The 22,804-nt window shown below is 42.3% G+C and overlaps 1 protein-coding gene across 2 annotated transcripts in view; it reads right to left on the bottom strand.

The window, feature by feature from the left end:
* Positions 1–3,460: 3,460 nt before the first annotated feature.
* The window catches only part of NUDT14 (nudix hydrolase 14), an 85,093-nt gene continuing 65,749 nt past the window's right edge, over positions 3,461–22,804 (bottom strand). For both annotated transcript variants that reach the window (XM_039537819.1, XM_039537820.1), the window contains 2 exons: positions 20,055–20,292; positions 3,461–3,729 (listed from right to left, as the gene is read on the bottom strand). In XM_039537819.1, the coding sequence (XP_039393753.1) occupies positions 3,489–3,729; positions 20,055–20,292 (479 nt within the window). In that variant the 3' untranslated portion in view covers positions 3,461–3,488. The remainder of the gene's footprint in view (positions 3,730–20,054; positions 20,293–22,804) is intronic.

The following is a 22,804-nucleotide window of genomic DNA, read 5'->3' as shown; positions in this document are numbered from 1 at the left end:
AGCATTTCTCTTATAAGGCCCAGATCCAACTCTTTTTGAAGTCAATAGAAAGGATGCCACTGATTTCATTGGGAATCAGATATGGTTCTAAATCATATTTTTCACGGGGTTGTAATTTGGCCACACAAATTGCTGTCATCTGATGCTTGGAAAACAGGCTAATGCACCTTGGATTAAACATTTTTGAGAGAAGGTTTAGAAAAAAAATATTTTGTCTGTGCATAAGACCAAAGCAGATTGTGAAGAACTTCAAAAAGATCTCACAAAACTAAGTGATTGGGCAACAAAATGGCAAATGAAATTTAATGTGGATAAATGTAAAGTAATGCACATTGGAAAAAATAACCCCAACTATACATACAACATGATGGGGGCTAATTTAGCTACAACGAGTCAGGAAAAAGATCTTGGAGTCATCGTGGATAGTTCTCTGAAGATGTCCACGCAGTGTGCAGAGGCGGTCAAAAAAGCAAACAGGATGTTAGGAATCATTAAAAAGGGGATAGAAAATAAGACTGAGAATATATTATTGCCCTTATATAAATCCATGGTACGCCCACATCTCGAATACTGTGTACAGATGTGGTCTCCTCACCTCAAAAAAGATATTCTAGCACTAGAAAAGGTTCAGAAAAGGGCAACTAAAATGATTAGGGGTTTAGAGAGGGTCCCATACGAGGAAAGATTAAAGAGGCTAGGACTCTTCAGCTTGGAAAAGAGAAGACTAAGGGGGGATATGATAGAAGTATATAAAATCATGAGTGAAGTTGAGAAAGTGGACAAGGAAAAGTTATTTACTTATTCCCATAATACAAGAACTAGGGGTCACCAAATGAAATTAATAGGCAGCAGGTTTAAAACAAATAAAAGGAAGTTCTTCTTCACGCAGCGCACAGTCAACTTGTGGAACTCCTTACCTGAGGAGGTTGTGAAGGCTAGGACTATAACAATGTTTAAAAGAGGACTGAATAAATTCATGGTGGCTAAGTCCATAAATGGCTATTAGCTAGGATGGGTAAAAATGGTGTCCCTAGCCTCTGTTCGTCAGAGGATGGAGATGGATGGCAGGAGAGAGATCACTTGATCATTACCTGTTAGGTTCACTCCCTCTGGGGCACCTGGCATTGGCCACTGTTGGTAGACAGATACTGGGCTAGATGGACCTTTGGTCTGACCCGGTACGGCCATTCTTATGTTCTTATAAAGTTAATAAATAAAAGTGATTTTGTACAGTTTCCCTCTCTCACATCCTTGTGCTTGAATTTTTGTATTTTAAAATATTTTGCAGGCCACTGTATTATATGCTGTAAACAAGACCCTTCTGACATTTTGCACACACTTTTTACAAGAGTATTTTCAGATGTACATATATTTATTAGTAGTATTAGCTCCACATTACACAGATCAACAGGCTATCACAGATCAACAGGCTGAAGGAATCAAACACACATTGTGGTGACAGCAGTCTGTATAAAAGGCATTAAAATCTATATCAGGACAATAATTATTTATATTACAGTAGTACCTAGTTGCCGCAACTGAGACCAAGCCCAATTGTGCTACGCAATCTACAGATTCATAGAAGGATGAATGCCCTGAGGAGCTTACAATTTAAAATATCAGAGGGGTAGCCGTGTTAGTCTGGTTCTGTAGAAGCAGCAAAGAATCCTGTGGCACCTTATAGAGAACTAGAGATTTTTTGCAGCATGAGGCTTTGGTGAATACCCACTTTTTCTTCAGCAGCAGTGAAATTCCAGGGGCAGGGCAGGGTATATATAATAAGCAAGCAGAAGCAGGCTAGAGACGAGGATCAATCAGAGGAGGAGGGACTGTTCCCCAGCTGGAGAGGTGAAAAAACAAAGGAGAAAATGGTTTGGTAGGTGCTGGTTCTGTAATGGGCAACTCCATGGGCTGCCTGCTGCTTCCCTCATCCTGATCCTCTTGATGGATCTGCCTCTATCTCTCTGTTTGCTGCTTTATCCTGCCCCTGATGGATTCCTGGACTGTTGCTTCACAAGCAAAAGTAAAACCTGCAAACATGCACTGCAAAACATCTGCATCTCTATAGTGCTAGGGGGTTCAGGATTCTTAATTTAAAATATGAAAGGCAGACAAAGTGAATCTAGTGTTCATGACATGTCCAGGAACCCAAGTCCTCTGTTGATCCACAGAACAGCTACAACACAGGCAGCAACGATACAAATGTGCTTTCACCCTAATGAGGTTAGACTTACCTCTAGGGACAAGTGGATAGTTCATTCTCCATGACCTCTCAATACTTAAGCTCTCTTCTATGACAGCCAGCAATGCTGCCAGTAAATACCAACACCAATGGTAACTTCTGTGATTTAGACACCTATTTAGAATGGAACTAGTGCCACCAGCTAACTTCACATCAGTCACTGGGTACAATTACTCACTACTAGTCTGCAATGCATTTGAACCAGTTAACTTATATGCACAAGGTTGCACATCCTACTGCAAGTCTTCACAGAATGTCATTCCCTTCTCGTCCACCTAGCACACATAATATTACTATAGTAATTAATGTTAACAGAGTAAATAACAAGAATTGATGCACAATCAAGTGGCAAGATTTGAGTCTCTTCCATTCATGCACTTAGCACATTTACATGACAACTGGTCTACGTCAGATCTATGATAGAACAGATATTTTATAATCATATCCATCTGTATTAAGAGATAGGATACATGCACACAGCTCCCACTGACTTCAATGGGAATTGAGCATTAAGGATAAAATTTGCCCCTAAGTAATCCAGTGATTATCCCTAAAACAAATAAGGAAGATTTGTACCAATGTTAACTCAGACATTTTTAGATATTTGAAATTGAACACCATTAAGGTCATTTGCAAATGTCTCACTTTGTGCATGATTATGAAATAAAACGTCACCATATTTAGAAATATATGACATTTCTTCCCATTGGGCCTGTGCCCGAGGGAGCAGTTCTCTCTGTGGCAGTGTGTACAAAGGGTTGGGAATTTGGGCAGGTAAGTCTGTGACTACCCAGGTCTACTGGCCAAAACCCTGTTTGTAGGGATAGCAGCAAATACTACAGTGGAGAAGCAGCCATCAGTACTATAGGTCATACCGCGGTAGCAGCTACACTGTTGCTCTGTGGCTTTGAGGGATGGTGGTAAAGGATTTCCACCAAAACAGAGATCCATTGCACAAAACATATTTACTACGCTTTGTACAGGGGACCAAGATTTGGCCCTGATACTTAGGGTGAAATCCCAGCCCCACTGAAGTCAATGGGAGTTTTGCGATGGATTTCACTGGGGCCAGGATTTCACACCACATTTTAATTTTAAAATCCAGAGAGATTCTATCTGTGATCAGTTTTTTTGTATGCATCTCCCCGTCTTGCTTCAATAATGAAGTTTTCTCTACCCATATCTCAGTGATCCATAGAACAAACAGGAAGGCATTTGTCAAGTTAGAAAATCATGGTGCTCATTTTTATTTTTCGAGCAGCTTCACGGCAACATTGCTTTGGAACCACATGAAGCTGAAGATAACGCCCATTGTCTTAGGGAAATGCTCATCAAAAGCAAATTTCATTGAGTCCTGTAAAGGTACTTCTACAACTTCAATCAGCTCTCCCTCTTCAGGCTGGCCTCCACCTTCTCCAGTTTTCATCTGATCTGTTACCTCTGCATAAAATAAGGTTTGCTTAGAACCTGTCACGCCAACTCCGGACCTGGAAAAAAAAAAAAACAGAAGAGGAAAAACTTCACATGTATTTAAGAAAAATGCTATTTTGTACCTAGGAAACTGGGACCCTGGTCCTCAATTATTGCCCCTGAGCAATACCAAAATAAAAATAATTCATTATTAATTAATGTTAAGTATTCAAAGTGACAATGTAGAACCTCTTTTTATTCATAAAAAGTTAACTAAAATGTCATGCAGAAATCAGTGCACTTTTGAATTCAGTTCCACTTTAGCACAGATATGTCTACAACTACATTCTGTGGCTGCACTGAATGTTTATTTTAAAAGGAGGAATAATTGATATAACAAATGGAAGATTCTTCAATTGACTTCAGTGGGAGTTGGTTTGGGCCCTCATCTATAGAAACCTGCAAACAATAGGGTGAAGCTCCCCAGGGTATTTGTATGTTACATTTGTTTACTTATTTTTATAAGAAATTTTAGATTTCTGATGCTTAAGAAGATTAGGTCTATTCACAGCTGGAGTCCTCTATTCACATACTGGATAGGTGCAAGAATGGAGGGACAGTGTGAGATGCTTTTCTCCACCCTGCCTAACCCTTTTGCCTTGACCCACATGGACCACCCTAAGAATGAATGCATCTGAAGTAATTCAGCCTCTCAGCTAAATTTGTTATCATGGATTTACTATAGGATATCTTAGATTATGCAGTCTTTCTTCAGATAGACCACTTGCTGTGTGTTATACTTCTTATTTGTTAATCCTCTATTTCTTAAGAACTATTTCATTTAGATTTTTTTTTAAATAAGATTTAAGTACATAATCCACTCACTTGGTCCTTCCAGGAAAATAGTCACATTGCAATTGCAACTTCTGCATTTCCTGTGATAACAAATGACTTTTAAGGCCTAGTGGGGCTCTGGATCAGGCCATGAATGCTGAAGAATTATCCTCAATATTATTGTACATAGGATTCAAAGATTTGTAGTAGATTAAAAATTATTTATTCAATTCATATAGTTTTATTACAGTTCTAATAAAATAAAAATCTTATAGCATATAAACCCTTTTTTACTTAATCTCTAGATAAGTAAATCTCCCAGTTAATCCAAGGTAAATCATATCCCCAGCAGGAATTCAAGCCAGGTTCTATTCTTTCAATCTTCTAAAACAAATCTAATTATTTTGGCTGGACAACTAATATTAATTAGTCAGTTTGTTGCTATATCAATATCCACAATCTTTTTTCTTTAGAAAACAGAATTGGGGGTCAACAAGCTGCATTCTCTTCCTAACTCTCCCACTGATGTACTGCGTGACCTTGGGCAAGGCACTTCAGCTGTCTGTGCCTCAGTTTCTGCATCTGTACAAAATGGACAATGAAACTTACTTATCTTTGTGAAAAGCTTACAAGAGACTAAGGGTTTGGCTACTCTTGCAGGTGTGCAGCGCTGGGAGTTACAGCTGTCTTCGTACAGCTGTGTAGGGAAAGCGCTGGAGTGTGGCCACACTGACAGCTACCAGCGCTGCAGTGTGGCCACATTTGCAGCGGTGTTGGGAGTGGTACATTATGGGCAGCTATCCTACAGAGCACCTCGTCCCATTTTGGCGCCGGGGGTTGCGGGAAGGGGGCGGAGGGTGCGGGTCATTCTGCTTCCTGTCCCAACACCCCGTGATGCATCGCTTCACATCCCAGCAATCCCTGTTTTTCCGTCCACGTTTGGCACCATCTTGACTCTCTCAACGGTTTCTGTGCAGCGCGATTTCTGTGGGAAATGGAGCCCAAACTGCTGAGGAGTATGCTGACGAGTCTCGCCAGCACATCACATTTGGCAGCTGAGCTATTCCTTAAGATCCAAAGTGATGAGGAGTCCGACGATGATAGCGAGTCGCCTGACGCGTATGACACTAAATTGCTTCTGGCATTCACGGAAATGCTCAGTACCGTGGAATGCCGCTTTTGGGTTCGGAAAACAAGCACTGAGTGGTGGGATCACATCATCATGGAAGTCTGGGATGACGAGCAGTGGCTGCAGAACTTTCGGATGAGAAAAGCCACTTTCATGGGACTGTGTGAGGAGCTCGCCCCCACCCTGCGGCACAAGGACATGAGATTGAGAGCTGCTCTGCCGGTGGAGAAGCGGGTGGCTATTGCAATCCGGAAGCTGTCAACTCCAGATAGCTACCGATCGGTCGGGAATCAGTTTGGAGTGGGAAAGTCGACCGTTGGAATCGTGTTGATGCAAGTTTGCAGGGCCATTAATCGCATCCTGCTAAGAACAACCGTGACTCTGGGGAATGTGCAGGACATTGAGGATGGCTTTGCACAAATGGGTTTCCTTAACTGTGGAGGAGCGATAGATGGGACGCATATTCCTATTCTGGTACCACCCCACCTAGCATCCAAGTATGTTAATCGGAAGGGGTGTTTCTCCATGGTTCTCCAGGCGCTTGTGGATCACCGAGGGGGTTTCATTGACATTAACACAGGCTGGCCTGGAAAGGTGCATGATGCACGCATCTTTCGGAACACTGGCCTGTTCAGGAAGCTGCAGGCAGGGACTTTTTTCCCAGACTGGAAGATCACAGTAGGGGACGTCAAAATGCCCATTGTGATCATTGGAGACCCCGCTTATCCGTTAATGCCTTGGCTCATGAAACCGTATACAGGGAAGCTTGACAGGAGCAAGGACCGGTTCAACTACAAGCTGAGCCGCTGCCGAATGACTGTGGAGTGTGCTTTTGGCCATTTAAAGGGGCGCTGGCGATCTCTGTATGGGAAGCTAGACTTGGGGGAAAGCAGCATCCCCGCGGTTATATCCGCGTGCTGTACCCTCCATAATATTTGTGAAGGGAAGGGTGAAACATTCAGTCAGGCATGGACCTCTGAGGTTCAACGCCTGGAGGCTGAATTTGCACAGCCAGAGAGCAGGGCTACTAGAGAGGCCCAGCACAGGGCTGCAAGGATTAGGGATGCCTTGAGGGAGGAATTTGAGGCTGAAAACCAACAGTAATGTTTGGTGCCTTGGACGGGAGTGAAGTGCAGTGGTTACAATGTTAGTAGGAATCTGTGTTTCCTAAGCTGATTTGCAGTGCCTGTTTCTTTCTACAATAATAAAGACTGTTTTCAAACCCAATAATACATTTATTGAAAAGAAAATAACTTTATGGACAGACACACAACATTTTGGGAACCTAAAAGGGCAAGGGGTGGGGTGGGGAACTGTACAGTCACAGGTTTGAATATGTCCTGTCTGGAGTGCTGTGCAATGACTGCTGCACTTCAGGATGCCTATACTGCATGGTGATGGGGGTTGAGTGCAGAGGGTAAGGGTCATAGTTCTTAGGGCTGGTTGGTGAACGTACAGGTGTTGGAGGCAGCTGGTGGTGGTAAGAACCTGGATGCTGGGGAAGGGGGTTTTGAGTTGACGTTGGGGCACAAGGGAAAGAGCTTTGGGACGGGGGGGCCGGCGCGGTAGTGCTCTGCCTGCATGGCTACGAGCACCTGGATAGAGTCCGCTTGGCGTGCCAGGATGCTTATCAGCTGCTTTGTGCTTTTCTTCCTGGCCGCTGCATTTTTCTGGCGGATCCTGCTTTCCCTTTCCCTCCAGTCCTGCACTTTTTGATTCTCTGTGACAGAGTGATCCATAACTGCTTGCAGCATGTCTTCTTTGCTTTTTCGCGGCTTCTTCCGGAGGTTTTGGAGTCTTTGAGCTGTTGATAACACGGGCAGCCGAGATCTCAAGGTTGCTTGTGGAAAAGCAAAAAAGGCAACACTTAACAGAGGCAGCATTGTTTATGTCAGACAGTTATTCCCACAAAGTGAAGGAGTGTAAACAGTCTTCACAATAGCATAATTTTCCCATACCAAAGACAGCGCACATAACCCACAGGAGCCCCGAAATGGTGAGTAAGGGGGTCTGATTGCTTCAGGGCTGTACTGTCCTCGGGGTTTCTGTGTGTTGGGGAAAGCAAACAGCTGCAGGGGGCACCTACACTGAACACTCTCCCAACATTTTCCACAGGAGTTGATCCTGGAAGATATCTCGCTGCTGCGGGTCACCTGGGAAGAGCAGGAGGGTCTTCTACAGCAATGCGTATTCCGCCCTGGCCCCTATGCAGCTTGCCTGTGTACAGCAATGGTCCCCCCACCCCTCGCGGCACAGTGGCACGGACACATTAGCCTGACTGGGACAAGGACCACAGTGGCTCTCTCAATAAACTTGCGCAAGTGCATTGCCCACGCTCTGGCTGAAACTTTTGAAGAGATTACTGAGGCCGATTACCACGACGTGATAGACCACATCAATGCGCTATTCTACATCTAGGCATGCATGCATGCAGCCCTAACCCTCCTTCCTCTCCCAAAAAATTTCCATCCTGAAAATAAAAGCCGCTTACCGGGAACCCGCTCCTCTGTTTGTCCTCCACCAAGTACCGGCTGCTGCGACTGGCTACCTTCCTCCTGGCTTGAGAAGAGCTCCTGGCTGCATGCCTCCAGGGACTCCGGGGTGTCTCCCCCCACCCCAGTACCCTCACTCTCGGTTTCCTCCTCCCACCCCTTCTCTTCCCCCCCCCCCCGCTCTGAAGTGTCCATTGTGGTCCTCGGATTGGCGGTGGGGTGACCCCCAAGTATCGCATCCAGCTCTTTGTAAAAACGGCAGGTCGTGGGGGCAGCGCCGGAGTGGCGGTTTCCCTCGCGGGCTTTGCAATAGGCACTCCGCAGCTCCTTCACTTTAACCCTGCACTGCAGCGCGTCCCAGTCATGGCCCCTTTCCAACATAGCCCTTGATATCTGCCCATAGGTATCGTAATTCCTACGGCTGGACCGCAGCTGGGACTGCACAGCTTCCTCCCCACAAACACTGATGAGGTCCAGCAACTCGCCATTGCTCCATGCTGGGGCTCGTTTGCCGCGTGGAGGCATGGTCACCTGGAAAGATTCACTGATTGCACTCCACACCTGGCTGAGCAAACAGGAAGGGGATTTTTAAAGTTCCCGAGGCATTTAAAGGGCGGGTCACCTGAGGCCAGGGCAGTAGAGTTTGAATTGATGAGCAGAGTGGCTGAACAGGCATTCTGGGATACTTCCGAATACCTCTGGAGGCCAATAACAGCGCTTTTGGTGGCCACACTGGCGGAGCAGCGCTGCATCACCAGTGCTGCAGTCGTTATTCCCCAGGCCGAGGTGGAGTACAGCCAGCGCTGTAGCCAGGGAGATACAGCGCTGTATGTGCCTTGCAAGTGTGGACGGTGAGTGAGTTGCAGCGCTGTAAAGCCGCCACCACCAGTGCTGCAACTCTCCAGTGTAGCCAAGCCGTAAGATGAAGGGTGCTATGTAAGTATTCAATCTATTCTCTGCTTTCTCTGTGATTGTACTATTCTTCTGATACATTCCTTGGCCAAAAGATAATGTGACCTAGTGGGAGGTAGCAAGAGAAGAAGCTAATGGGCTTCCCCCTTTCTCTCCTGCCTCTTACTGAAGGATGTGACCTGCTTTCTCTGTAAAACTGAATTACTATTTACTGTCCCTAATGACCTGGTTTTTGCAGCCACTGACCTTAGCGTTTGAATCCTATTATGGTGGCTATCACTGCATGCTTGTCAATAAAAAAAGCTATCCAGCACTGACAATGATTCACAGACTTGATGCACCACTAGCACAAGATCAAATGCCTTCTCTGGACTCCCCCCTGCCCTTTGCACCCTTTTCCCTTCTCTAACGGGAAGCTGCTTGGAAGAATAACCCCATCACGCATGCTGCCACTCATCTCAGTTGCAAGTGACGACCCAACTGGCAGAAGACACAATAGAAATGCAGTCTTTGAAAGCAGCAGGATTTAATACTGGGCCCACCACGCTGGTTTAATCACTCTAATCTCATTATAAAAGTAAGGTAGACCCATTTTTCATGAAGTTGCTACCAGCACCCAGTTTTCTAAAGTTGGAATGCCATTTTTTATGCTAATATGCTATCAGTGTTCTCTCTGCTGTAATGACAATGACACACTTTTATATATTTTCTTGGTACTAATAGCAATAATGTACGGCACTAAAAAGCAACACAGGAGATGAATCACTGATTAAGAACAAACAGGGTTATTTCAGAATCCACCACAGGTAAGCCCTTTAAATCCTAGGAGGAGTCCAAGTTGTTCTGTAAAGATGCTGGCCCCAGTTTATTCACCTTGTTTCATAGGTGTAGCTGTGGGAGGGAAAGTAAGAGGGTTGTGGGCCACTCCCCTCAAACTGCAAGTCTCGAGCCGGCATGGAATTTGCACCCCCATGCGCAGCCCCATTGGCCTGACTGGAGCTGTCTCCCCAAATACAGAAGTCAAACTATGCCTTGGCTTGCTTTCCACCACTGAGCTATCAACTTTTCCCAGTCCTACCTCAGTCTGTATAACAAAATTGTAACTTAAAAGACTCATTTGCCATGGAATATTACATTGTTTTTATATCACATTTATTTTAATTCTTGGCCCTCATTTTCCTCTCTCTTTCTATTATCTGTTATCTGTGTTGTTTGGGGCACTCTGTTTTTCAGTCTATAAGAGGTGGGGATATTCTTTTTTCTTGCTGTTCTTTATATAGGGTAGGATTTGTTCTTCTTCGGTTATTTTTTGAGGAATTGTGTTTTTAATAATTACAAAAGCACACAGAGCCCGGGATTTGGTATTTTTAAGTAGAAACCTAAAGAAATGAAAATAAATGTTGGATTAATTTAGACTGTAAAATTTTCAGGGCAGGGAATGCCCCTTGTTAATCTCTACATGTGCCATGGTAAATTACAGAACTACATAGGTGTTTAATAATAAATGAATAAATACATAATAAAATATTGCTGGTGGCTATCTCGCCTTCTGATCTTGATTTGCTCTCACCTCAACTTGATTTACACAAATTCTTTTTAGGACCACTTCTAGCAATTTGTATCATATTGTATTTCATCCAAAAAATAACAAGTGGGAAAAACAGTTTTGAGTAGAAAAATATATCCCCTTCCCTTTTAACCTGCTTCTGAAGTTCAAGAAACCAAACTGGTACAGATCTGTAGATAGACAATGAAAGCATTAGATAGATGTAACCTAGTCAGTTTGATATTATGCAAAGGATCAGTCTGCAATCCACCAAGTTTAAAAACATATGACCCTTATATAAAAGACCCTTCCATACAAACTCTCTGCCTTAATTATTTACAGGGTAATCTCTTTCTATGCTACCCATGACCTTTCACTTTTGAAATAGCTGCAGCTGTGGAAATCACTGAGTTCTCCCACCATGTATCTTTTCTTTAGCATAAAAGAAAATTGTTTCCTGAGTCACAGTATCATGAGAGATTCAGTTTCTTGCCACAGGATCTCAAATAGCTTATTGATTTCACATCAGGATATTATTATTTATATGATACTCCTCCTTAGTACAGTCTGAGCTCAAAATATCAAGACTGTCTGTTATTCTCAAATTTAAATGTTTTTAAATGATGTTGGACCAGGATCTCATATCTTTCCTATACTGTAGTACCTGGAATTGCACACAGTTTGGGTCATATGTTGCCATCTATCTACGCATAGAGTTTGCCACTGAATTGAATGGAACGTTTGGGATAAAAAAAATTAGTGGTAGGATATGGCCACAGCTTCATTGTTTGTTCTTCTATTTATATTCTCTCCATTCTGTTTTAAGACAAGCTTAAATTGCATTTTGAGTTATTAGTTTTAAAATAAATATCTGCCTCCAAATAACAATATACAAGAACAAAGGGTCTGATAAATACTTTTCACTGCAGTTTATTTTACTCCTCTCTAAGACTTTATATTTGTAAATCTATTTATATACTAATTCAACAGCTCCTCTCACTTTTAAACTGATTAACTTTAAATACTTCGTATAAATTGACTAAGTTATGCCTAATGCTTTCATTGTTAAACTATAGATCTGTCTCACTTTGGTTTCCAAAAAAGGTCATCTACTTCAGGAAGAGATCAAAAGAGAAAGCAATATATTTTGCTGCACAAAAAGGATCTATTTCCAGTATTTTCCCACTTACTATTTTTTGTCTAGGTTCCCAACCTTTTCTTGCTGCACCCTCCCTTACCAGTAATGGAATCTGTCCACGTCAGGGGTGGCCAACCTGTGGCTCTGGAGCCACATATGGCTCTTCAGAAGTGCGGCTCCTTGTATAGGCACCGACTCCCAGGGCTGGAGCTACAGGCGCCAACTTTCTAATGTGCTGGGGGGCGCTCACTGCTCAACCCCTGGCTCTGCCACAGGCCCTGCCTGCCTCCTCCCCTCAGCCTGCCATGCCCTCGCTCCCCTCCACCCCGAGCCTCCTGCACACCACGAAACAGCTGATCAGGAGGTGTGGGGAGGGAGGGGGAGGCACTGATCAGCAGGGCTGCCAATGGGTGGGAGGCGCTGGGAGCGGGGGTGGGAGCTGATGAGGGGCTGACATATTAATGTGGCTCTTTGGCAATGTATACTGGTAAATTCTGGCTCCTTCTCAGGCTCAGGTTGGCCATCCCGGTCCATGTCTTCTCCCCACCACCCATCACTGCACAGTTGGCTCAGCAGAGGAGCTTGGTATGGGAAGGAACTGGGGCTAAAAGCAGAGCTGGCCTGGAGGCAGAGAGGGAATGAGGGCAGAACTAGGCTGGGGCTGGAGCTGTGGCTGGGGCCGGAGCTGGGTTTAGGGTGGAATGGAGCTGTGGCTGGGGCCAGATCTGGGCTTGGTAGCGCCCCCTCCCCACCTCCCATAGGGGTTGACCTGGATCCCTCGAACATTCCTCTGTACCCCCCCTAAGGGGGGCGTGCCCCACAGTTTGGGGACTACTGGTCTAGATGATTTGGCTTTCCTATCTTCTGATTCAGTTAAGTGTCATCTTCTCCTCATGGATCTAGAATTATAGAATATCAGGGTTGGAAGGGACCTCAGGAGGTCATCTAGTCCAACCCCCTGCTCAATTCCCAACTAGGCTAACTGCCCTTTATTAAAACAGATATTCCTGAATATTGACCACTGCCATCTTTTACAATATTTTAAACCTGTCTTGCATCCTCTTGTACTCTCCCTTTCCTTAGAGAACTATAAAAAAATCGCCACCAAAAATGTTTTATTTGCCTTGCTATTTCCTACAGAATTCCCAAATGCAACTCACTGGGGCCTGTTATTTTGAAGCAGTTTTAACTGCCTCTTCTGCTCTGATGAAGTCATAAAGCATTTTAACATTCCCCTTTGAAAATGTATATTAGTCTCAGGGATGTGACCTTCAGCAGTTGTTTGGTTTTTTGATTTTTTGTTTATGGGGGGGGAGGAAGGTGAGAGAATGGGAGGAGGTTCTAGAAAAGAAGGAAAGACTTCTTTAGGTTTCTAGTAATATCAAACTTCAGTCATTAACACTTTCCTGTTATCCTCTTGCATGGTTGTTTGCACTTACTATACAAAATATTCCAATAATTTTGGGGTGCCTTTATTCTCTTTGATATCATGTCTGCCACCTTCCTGCTCTATATACTGTCTATACATTTTTTCTTCTTAGCCTTTTCCTATAATTTCAAATAAAAAAATTGCTTTCCCCATGCTCACACAGTAAGCCTCCTAAGAACAGAGATAAAAACTGTATTTATTACTGACACACACGAGCATATATCTTAACTTGCCAAGCACTAACATGCTACACATGTGAGACAAGTGCAAAGTGAGGGGTATACAAAAATTATGAATGCAGGAAACTTGCAATGCTGCAGGATTTGTTCTTTTGCTGTATATTACTCTGTAACTTCAATTTCAGAATTCTTTATTCCAATCTAAATAATTTTTGACAATAAAAGTGATATGACACCAAATGTGTGTAGAATGTAAGCAACTTGGACTAAAATGAATGCAGTCCCTTAAAATGAGTGCTATATACACAGATACAATATTTTTTTTGGGGGGGGGCGGCAACCAGTGTGGATGCTTATATGTAATAATGACATTATGTACTTAGGTTGTGTATATCAGTCAACAAGAACCCTGGGAAAACCAAGCAACCCTTCATGGGCTCTTTCTTAACCATCTAAGTAAGTGAACAGCTCTGGATAAAGAGGTGGGTGAAAACGAACTTTCAGGTTTTCATACATTCCTTTTAGGCTGTGTCTACACTTACGGTGGCATATCGTGTACAGGAGCTACATGCCGTAGTGAAAGGCAGGCTGTATCTACATTTATCACTGCAGCGTGTCCTGCTGCTGGAGCCTCTTCCGGCTGCCTCCCTCTGCCAGAGCCTTTCCCCACCACTGGAGCCTTTCCCCACCACTGGAGGGAAGGGGAAAGGCTCCACCAGCAGGGAGGCAGTGGGACACTACACTGCTAAAAATAATGGTGTAGATGTGGGAAGCGCTGCTTAGGCATGTAGAGCTGCGTAGGGTATATACCTTGGAGGTTCAGGCGTGTAGGGCCTGTGCTCACCTAGACCATTCCCTGTTGAAGCATTTGCAATACTGCACAATAAACGTAAACTGGCTTTGTTAGCAACAGTGAGATTCTGCATACAATTTCATTCATAAATCTGGTATGCAGTATATAAAAGCGGAACTACTAACTTTTTCTTAAACAGTGATTCATTTTAATTTTACAATCATTCAAAGTGCTACGTGTTCACATTTGAAGCTGGCACACACCGACTTCTTTGTAGTTTAAATGTACGTAATTAAGGTGAAGTTCTCTACATGGAACTTATCTATTTATAAAATACAACTTTCATTTGGATGCAGAATCTGGTGTGTAGAGAATTCATACTGTCATGTGTACAAGCAAATACAGTATCTCAGTGGCCTTTGTATTGCATTCCAAATCTACTCAGACAAATTTTGTGCAATTTCCACTGTAATGTCTTAAGACCTTTATACAGTTTTAATGCTATAAGCAGCAGGTGCAGGAAAGAAAAAGAATAGATGCAATTAACACAAAATTATATTACACAGTACTGTCCACAAACAGGTGTACTAGCAGGTGATCTTTCTAATCATAATACATTTTATTGTACCACAGCTATTCACCACAATGCAGTAAGGTAAAAGTGGATTGTATTCATAGGTTACTATGTAGAAGGAAAAATACCTTTGAAAATACTACAATGCACAATACTAGCTCCATAGGATAAGCGCTGTGTACTTTCTTTCTTTCACACCTTCTATTTACTGTAATGTTCAAATTTGGGAGGAACGTGGGGTGGGAGCAAACTTGTACCCAGTCCTTAAAGAACATTGTATATGGGGATTCTGATGTAAGGGCCCAGACTTCTGAGACCTTCCAGGAGAGATACGACAGAGGGCATGATGCCAGCGGGTCAAAGGGAGGGCCCATGAGCCTTGACAGGACCAGGTTTAGGTCCCATGGGGGAATGGGTTCATAAATTTGAGGGTAAAGTCTCTCTAAGTCCTTGAGGAAGCAAATGGACATTTAGTGTGAAAAGATTGACCTACCATCCACCAGAGGGTAGAAGGCTGAGATTGCCTCTAGGTGCACTGTGACTGATGAAATGGCTAGGCTCTATTGTTTCAGATGGAGCAAGTAGTCCAGCACAGATTGGAGAGGTGACCGAGTTGGTGAGAGGTGACCGAGCCAGTAAGAGGCCTTTTTGGGATGACCACAGAGAGAAACGCTTCCACTTGGCAAGGTGAGTAGCTCTAGTAGGTTTCTAACTACCTAACAAGACCTGGCAGACTTGTTCTGAATAGGCCAGCTCTGTCAGATTTAACCATGGCATTTCCACACAATCAGGTGGAGGGCCTTGAGATTCAGGTGGAGCAATCAGCCTTGATCTTGCGAGATCAGGTCCGGGACGGGAGGGAGTGGAAACAGGATCGCTACTTATAGGGCCAATAACAGGCCGAATCAGTGTTGATGCGGCCATGCAGGGGCTATAAGAATGACTTTCAGTAGGACCTTGTACACGTTTTCCCCTCCCATTCCTCTTGTGTACAACAGGTGCTTTGCCTATGGGAAAAGGAAGGCATCTGTTGAGTGAGCCCGGGCTGCAACTGCGTAGCGAGCAAAACTGCTGACATTTCCTGTTCTGCGGTCTACAAGGGGACACTCCCACCTCTGGAAAGATGGACCTGGTTATGTTACGAAGGGACCACTCATGGTGAGAAGAGAAAAATCTGCTGAAATGATCTGCCAAAGTGTTCCAGACTCCCAGAAGGTGAGAAGCTCACCGACGTGGGCTTGCCACAGGAGGCACTGGCTTTGAAGCCCGGAGACCAGGGCCTGCCAGGCCCCAGGGACAGAGGATGCCCTCTAAACAAATGTGAGGGTCCAACTATTTAGACAACTACTAAAAAAAATAAACAGAAGGCAACAAAACTTGAAAAGAAAGGAGGGAATAACAAGAACCACTCATGAACACCTGGCCAAAGCAAGAAAAGCTGTTCCAGTGATCATCACAGGCTGTAAGAAGGAACTAAGAGGGTGTAGGGCCAGCTGGGCCCCTTATACCAGCACATGAGCATGCAGCACTATAGGATGTTAGAGGCAGCCCGACGGATACCATTGAGGGAAAAAAATCTCCAGTGACTGCATGCGGTGCATGCACACACCTATGATGGAAAGGACATGAGCAAGCATTCGAAGAAGAACAATCAGTATTTTTTATCTTGTTCTGCTCAATTATTTAAATCTAAAGCACTCTACAAATATTCTTGGTGAAGACTTTGAAAATGTTAGAACTCACGGGAGTGCTAGAAGTTAATAGATACCTTGCAATCAGGAAGAAAAATTCCATTATTTTTTCTTCATTGCAATAAAACAAGCCTTCAGCATGGCACTGCGGATGTTGAAGCCTAAAAAGCTAGTTCACAGGTGAACTTCATACAAGTTCAAGTTTGAACCATAGCCAACCACCTGGGGACCGGGAGGAAACTTGTCACCACCTAATAAAAGGCAAAACACAAAAGACCTGGTCACTCATAGGATCAGAAAAACTGGGTTTTTTTTTATAAGATGATAATCATACTGCTTTTTGCTGCATCCAATGGAATACACGTCTTATTCTCTTACACGCCTCTAAAGTGCTTAACACAATGATGGAGCTATAAATAATGACACATAAAAACACTATGTTAAAATAACATTTTTAAGTTGCAAAGCCAAGCACTCAAAAATTAGTAAATAAGTGGGATGAGACACTTTGTGAGTGGGTTTCATAGATACCTGCTGTCTGCAGAGAAATGGTGAAACTCAGAAATCATGGATTTCATTCAAGGCTCTGAAGGGGACTGTATTCTAGTGCTCCAAAGTAGCGGGGTGCTAAATTTCTCAAAGAAGAGGGCACCAGAATTTTTTTTAACATAGTCAAAACAACGTATGTTTCACTAGCCTGGTTTTCAGAAACGGTTGAACCATTTTGGGGGGGGGGGGGAGAATCAGCCTGAGGCAGACACTCAGCATATAACATTTCAGCCCAAATGCTTCAAGTTTGACAAAATTATAAGCAACCGAAAACAGAATCTTTATAATAGGAACTGTCGGGCAGTCTTAATAATATGTGGGGCTACCAGCCCCAACTATAATACTCAGATAGCATAAAGCTAGTCTGATTATGCAAGATGCCCTGAGTAAGAGATGATACATAACTGCAAAGCCCCCAGAGCAGACCAGACAACAAATTATGTCTCTAAGAGCCATAATTCACTTCCTGTTACACTCATGCTCCTGGACTACAACAACAGATTACTTTCTCCTCTGTTCTGTATCAGCTGTGATGGTCAGCATATCAGGAGGGGCAGAGTAAAGGCTCTGCTCACAACCTCCCCCACAATCCCCTCCCACCTGTGCAAATGTAGGAAGCCTAGGCAGGGGACTGAGGTTAAAACTTTATAACCTCTGACTGCCTATGGAGGCTCATAGGGCAAGCTGCAGTCTCACCCCCAATAGCTGTCATACTGTTGAGTAAGAAGGTGTCACTCTTGCACAGTCACTTTTCTAGTCATAACTTTAAAATGTTCCTAATTTTATTGTACTAAAACAGTGGTTTCACTTATGAAAACAAACAAAAACTAGATTAGATTACTGTTCACTACTTAAATTCAAACTTCCACAGGAAGGAAATTCAGAATGAGCACTGACATGCGACTATTTACTCTATGTCCAGACACCTTCCTCTTAGTTCACATCAGGCTGATTTCACAAGTGCACGCCTGTTGAGATGCTTCCCAGGAACAAAGCAGTGGGGACTGAAAATGCAAAGCTGTACAATGTGAAGAACACTGCAAAATACTGACCTGAAATATTGGGTCAATAAATACTTAATGGAAAAATTGTTATATAGATCACTGAGATGATAGACTATAATAATGGATCTGATTAATGTACTATATGTTAATCCAGAAATAACTGAAAGAACACATACTAGCCATTATAATGTCTTATGTCAGCATTTTGTATTGGCTATTAGAGGGTTGATAAAGATACTATCTAGAATGCATTTCAGCAATCTGAAGAACAGCTATTTTTTCAAACACTGATATTGGTATGCTCAATGTTCTCCCCACTTCCTCCGGAAGTAACTCAATGTCCCTGACAGGGGACCAATTCTCACATTCTGCCTTTACACCCAATACTCAAGGCTCATGTTGGGCCACCATGCTGCAAGCTGAGGAAGAGTGAACAGGACCCAGACATGAATGATGAAAAGCCCTTCTCCCCAACAGGAGCTGAACATATTCCTTTTAAGGGAGCAAGAACACAGGATTTGGAATCAACTCTGTCTCCCAAGTGGCAGTGCAGAGTTATAAAAAGTCCAACAACAGGTGAGTTTTTAACTGAAACAAACCACCAATACCCTATTTCAAGGTGCAAAATAAATGCCAGAAAAATATCATCTTTAGGGCCACAATCCTGCATTTTGATTTACAAAAGTGAATCACTCCACCTGCCTGGAGCCCCACTTGGTGGACCTCCACACAGGCTAACTGCTGTGCCCATAAGCACCACAGTGTAGGACAGGGGCCTTAAAGATTAATCACCACCTATTTGGGAGTCACACTGCAAGTAAAACCTGGGCAACTCAACTAAAAAAAAATAAATCTGTAAAATTAAAAGAAATTTGTTAACAGAGAATGTATGTTGTTTCAGCTAAATGTGAATTCTTACTATTGAGTCATAAACCCTAAAAATAGAGGGTTTACAATGGAAATAGGGTCACAACTTTTTTTTTTTAAAAAAGATTTGTTTAGATATCTGTATTGGTACAGCACATCAGTGTCACACAAAATACAAAGAACAGCTTTTGTTAATTCTAGAAAGCACTGTTTCTTTCAGTAGAAAAAACCCCTAACTGATCTTCAAGGAGTTGCAAGAGACAACTCCTGTGATTCACCCCTCACACACCCCCTCCATCAGAAGCGTTGCTTGTTAATCCAGCAGGAAATAACATTTGTCAGGATTGACAGCTGTGGATTTGTATTCAATTCTCAAATTAAAAACCAATGACAGGGTCTAGTTCAATAGAGCTGTCAAGTAAAAATGAAGTAAGTAAAAAACCTGCAGCCATTCTCTTGTACATGTATTTTGGATAATGGTAACAGATGCCTTTAACAATGCTACAGCCTGGTTGGGAGATATAATGGCAATAAGGCTGTGAAAACGTTTTCTTCTGAAAGTATTTAATTCTTGACATTTCTTTAATTCTAAACAGCACAAATATATTCTCTTATTTCTGATGTAATCTATTAAAATATTTTACAATGAAATTAAAAACACATGTAAAAATGTTCATAACAGTGCCAGCAATAAAGTGATATAAAATGTATCCTAATACATATTTCATATAAGCTTCAGTTATGGCTCTGATCCTGCAAACAGATCCAGTGGCACAAACCCTCATGTTGGGGTCCCATCGGTGTAGGCTCAGAGCCCATGTTGTGCAGCTCAGTTTTTAATTAGAATAAAGGAAAGCAGAGATGGAAAAGATCTAATACAATAGGTCTGCTAGCCTATCATCCTGTGAGTATAAGATTGTTTCTTACAATACACTTTCTAGCACTTCGACCACTCAACATTTAAGAGCCCCAAGCAATGGGTTTTCCACCAATTCCCTTGAGGTTCTCTATTCCCCAGTCTAATAGTTTTTACTAGCCCAATTTTCTTCAGTTTGAATTTCATCTAATTAATCTAAGTTTATAGCCCTTTATAGCTCCCTAAATAATAATTCTTCTTTCTTGGTGTTTACACCCTTAAGCAATCGTGGATGGCTGTTTCTCCCAGCTCATTGATTTGGCAAGGAAATTAATTTACCCCTAAGCTATTCTAACAATTGTCATTTGAAAAAGATTAAATACAAAGCATCAACTTGGCTGCTGTTTACCTGTACGAAGTGATTCTCTTCAGGTTTGTAATGGGAACGTCATAACCACACTCTTCTAAGACTTCGTTGCATGCAATTTCCTCCAAAGAAAGTCCTGGCTTGTCTACTATGCCAGCGCAGAGTTCATAGGTCACGCCTTCTGTAGCTGGTAAGGGATCCAATAGAGGACACCAGCTATCCTGATCTTTACTTTGAAAGTCTTGAGGACGGTGCCGTTCCATTTCACACATGTAAACAGCTAAAAAAAACGCAAAAGAAAAAAACAATTGTGCTTGGAAAAGTCTACTATTGCCATACCATTTCAAGTGGCATAAAAAGACCCCTTACTCCAAGTGAATTTCACCATGCAATTTATAACAAATCCAACTAATTGCATTGGTGTGTGTGCAAAAAAAAAAAAATCACATTAAGACACAACATTTGCACATTATCACTTTTACATACAAATGATGGGTTTTGTGTGGATAAATTCTATGATTTGCATACCAAAGTGACAGGCCCCAATAACTACCCACATAAGCAACTGGAGCATGCAATATTTCACACCTTTTGAAAATCTGTTTCCACAATATATCATAAAGGTACACAAGTGCTAGGAGATGTGGGTATTTGAAACTGCTTAATTGTGAAGCATTTACTACTGATGGGGCAATTTTTAGTAAAAATGAGAAAAAATGAAATAGCAATGGAATTTTTGTTTTCTATTTCATTTCTGTGAAATGGTCCTTTGAACATTAGTTCTGCTTATATTGATATGGAAGTCTCGTACATGCTACCAAAACTAAGTGCAGCTGGTTGAACCCAAAAATCTATTGTTCAAAACAACTTTCCATTTGTTGGCCAATGTAGATACCATGGTTTATTTTAATCTATGCATTTATCTCTGCTGGAAAGTTGGTCTGTACATTTTGTACCATGTGCACAATGATGAATCTTTCAGCCTGTCAACTCAGCTGTTATTTGGACAGGGTTATGAAAAGCATGTATGTTTGTTTGAAAAATCCTCTTTTGAACATATAGTTCCTTGCACAGATTCTTGAATGGAATTTGCAAAGGACCTTTTGCATTAATCTAGAAACAGCTGTCACTGTAATACACTCCTAAAGGAAATACTAATTCTACAGTCTTTAGTCAAAACTCTCACTGATCTCAGTGGACATTTTTCCTAAGTAAAGCCTGCAAGATTGGGTCCTAAAACACAGAGAAGCACTACCAAAAATATAGAGCCATTCAAACTTTCTTTTACAGATGTAGCTCCATTTGCTTCTTCTTTGCGAAGTTTCCCATTTTCACCCCCTCTCTTTTCTTAACAAATTTGATACTAATATAGGAAAAACATGATATTTAAATGTTATAAAATATCCATCATGAAAACTGTTACTTTATTTAATAATCTGATATCCAGCATGAAAACTACTGTTTTTTCTAATAATCTGTGACAGTTATTATACCTTAATAATGGTCCAATGTTTCATTGTCCCTTTTTATCTTTGGTTATAAAGGAATATTACTCCCAAAGAAGTAGCTCACTACTGAGGGTACTTGGCTTAAGTCAAGGAGATCCTGAAGACACATCCTTAACTGGTGTAAACTGCCATAGCTCCGAGAGGTATGACAATTTACCCGAGCTGAGGATCTGGCTTTATTTGTTGGATCTTACTGAGCAAATCTGGGGGAATTTTAATGTGTTTGCTCCAACATCCAAAAGCTGAGTTTGAGTCAGATGGTAAGTATGGGAAAATATCCAAAATGTTTCTTTCTTTAATTGGGAAAATGCCATGACATGGTTAGTGAGGTCAGATTTCACCAGCCTTGACTTCAGACAAGGCAGCTCCGATACACATAACCACAGTTCAGCTCAGAATTACTCTAACAAATTTTACAGGTCCATGACGTGCTTTTCATGGCAGTATATTTGGTAGGGCCCTAATCATGAATCTTGATTAATGATCCAGCATGTAAGCAAGATTTGTGGATTCTCAGAGTGGAAAGTCCTAACTATGTGAGTTCCTTCCAGTGCAGCCGCGGCACAGAGAAGAGAGCTGAACTCTGCCTTAGTCAAACCAGGTGATATTGTTACCCAAAACAAGCCCGTTCAAGTAACTGAAACAAAAGGTTTGCTTGCTCTCCAAGGAAAAAGAGAGGGGAGTCAGCAGTACAGATTTGCAGAGGCTCCTGGAATTTAGCAGATTAGGGAGGGAACTGGTTGCTGTTTAAACTTTTGATTTCTTTTTGTTTTCACCAATTGTTTTGGGAGCCCTAAGAGGTAAAATCTGGCTGGTGACAAGCCTTGGGTGCTATGTATTTTGAGTCACTGGAACAAGCAAATACATACAACCCACTGAAAGGTTGTTATACGTTAACTTGAAAATCCCATGGTGTATGTTTAGTGCTACTAACCCAAGTCTTCTCCAGTTACGTACTGTTTAATTGTATTTGGAAAGATGTGGTCCGTTGACTATCAAATTAATGATATCTAGAGTCTATCTCAATGGGGCATCTGTAAGGGACTAAAGTGGAAACCACTGCAGCATTCTTTTAGATTTTCATTTTAACAGAAGAGTCAATTAGTCCTACCCTCTCGTCTGTCTGAGGAGGGGCAGACACATGTATACAACTGTCACACTTGTAGTAGACACACGTAGTGATTTAAACTGCTGCTGATCATTCACAAATTCTCAAATATCTATAGAAATGTGCCCTTCCCCTATCCTCTTTCTGATGGGATTCTGACAGGGGAGCAAATAGGA

Source organism: Mauremys reevesii, linkage group 4 (genome assembly GCF_016161935.1).
Source record: "Mauremys reevesii isolate NIE-2019 linkage group 4, ASM1616193v1, whole genome shotgun sequence".
Lineage (NCBI taxonomy): Eukaryota > Metazoa > Chordata > Testudines > Geoemydidae > Mauremys > Mauremys reevesii.
This window is presented reverse-complemented; position numbering and strand designations above follow the sequence as displayed.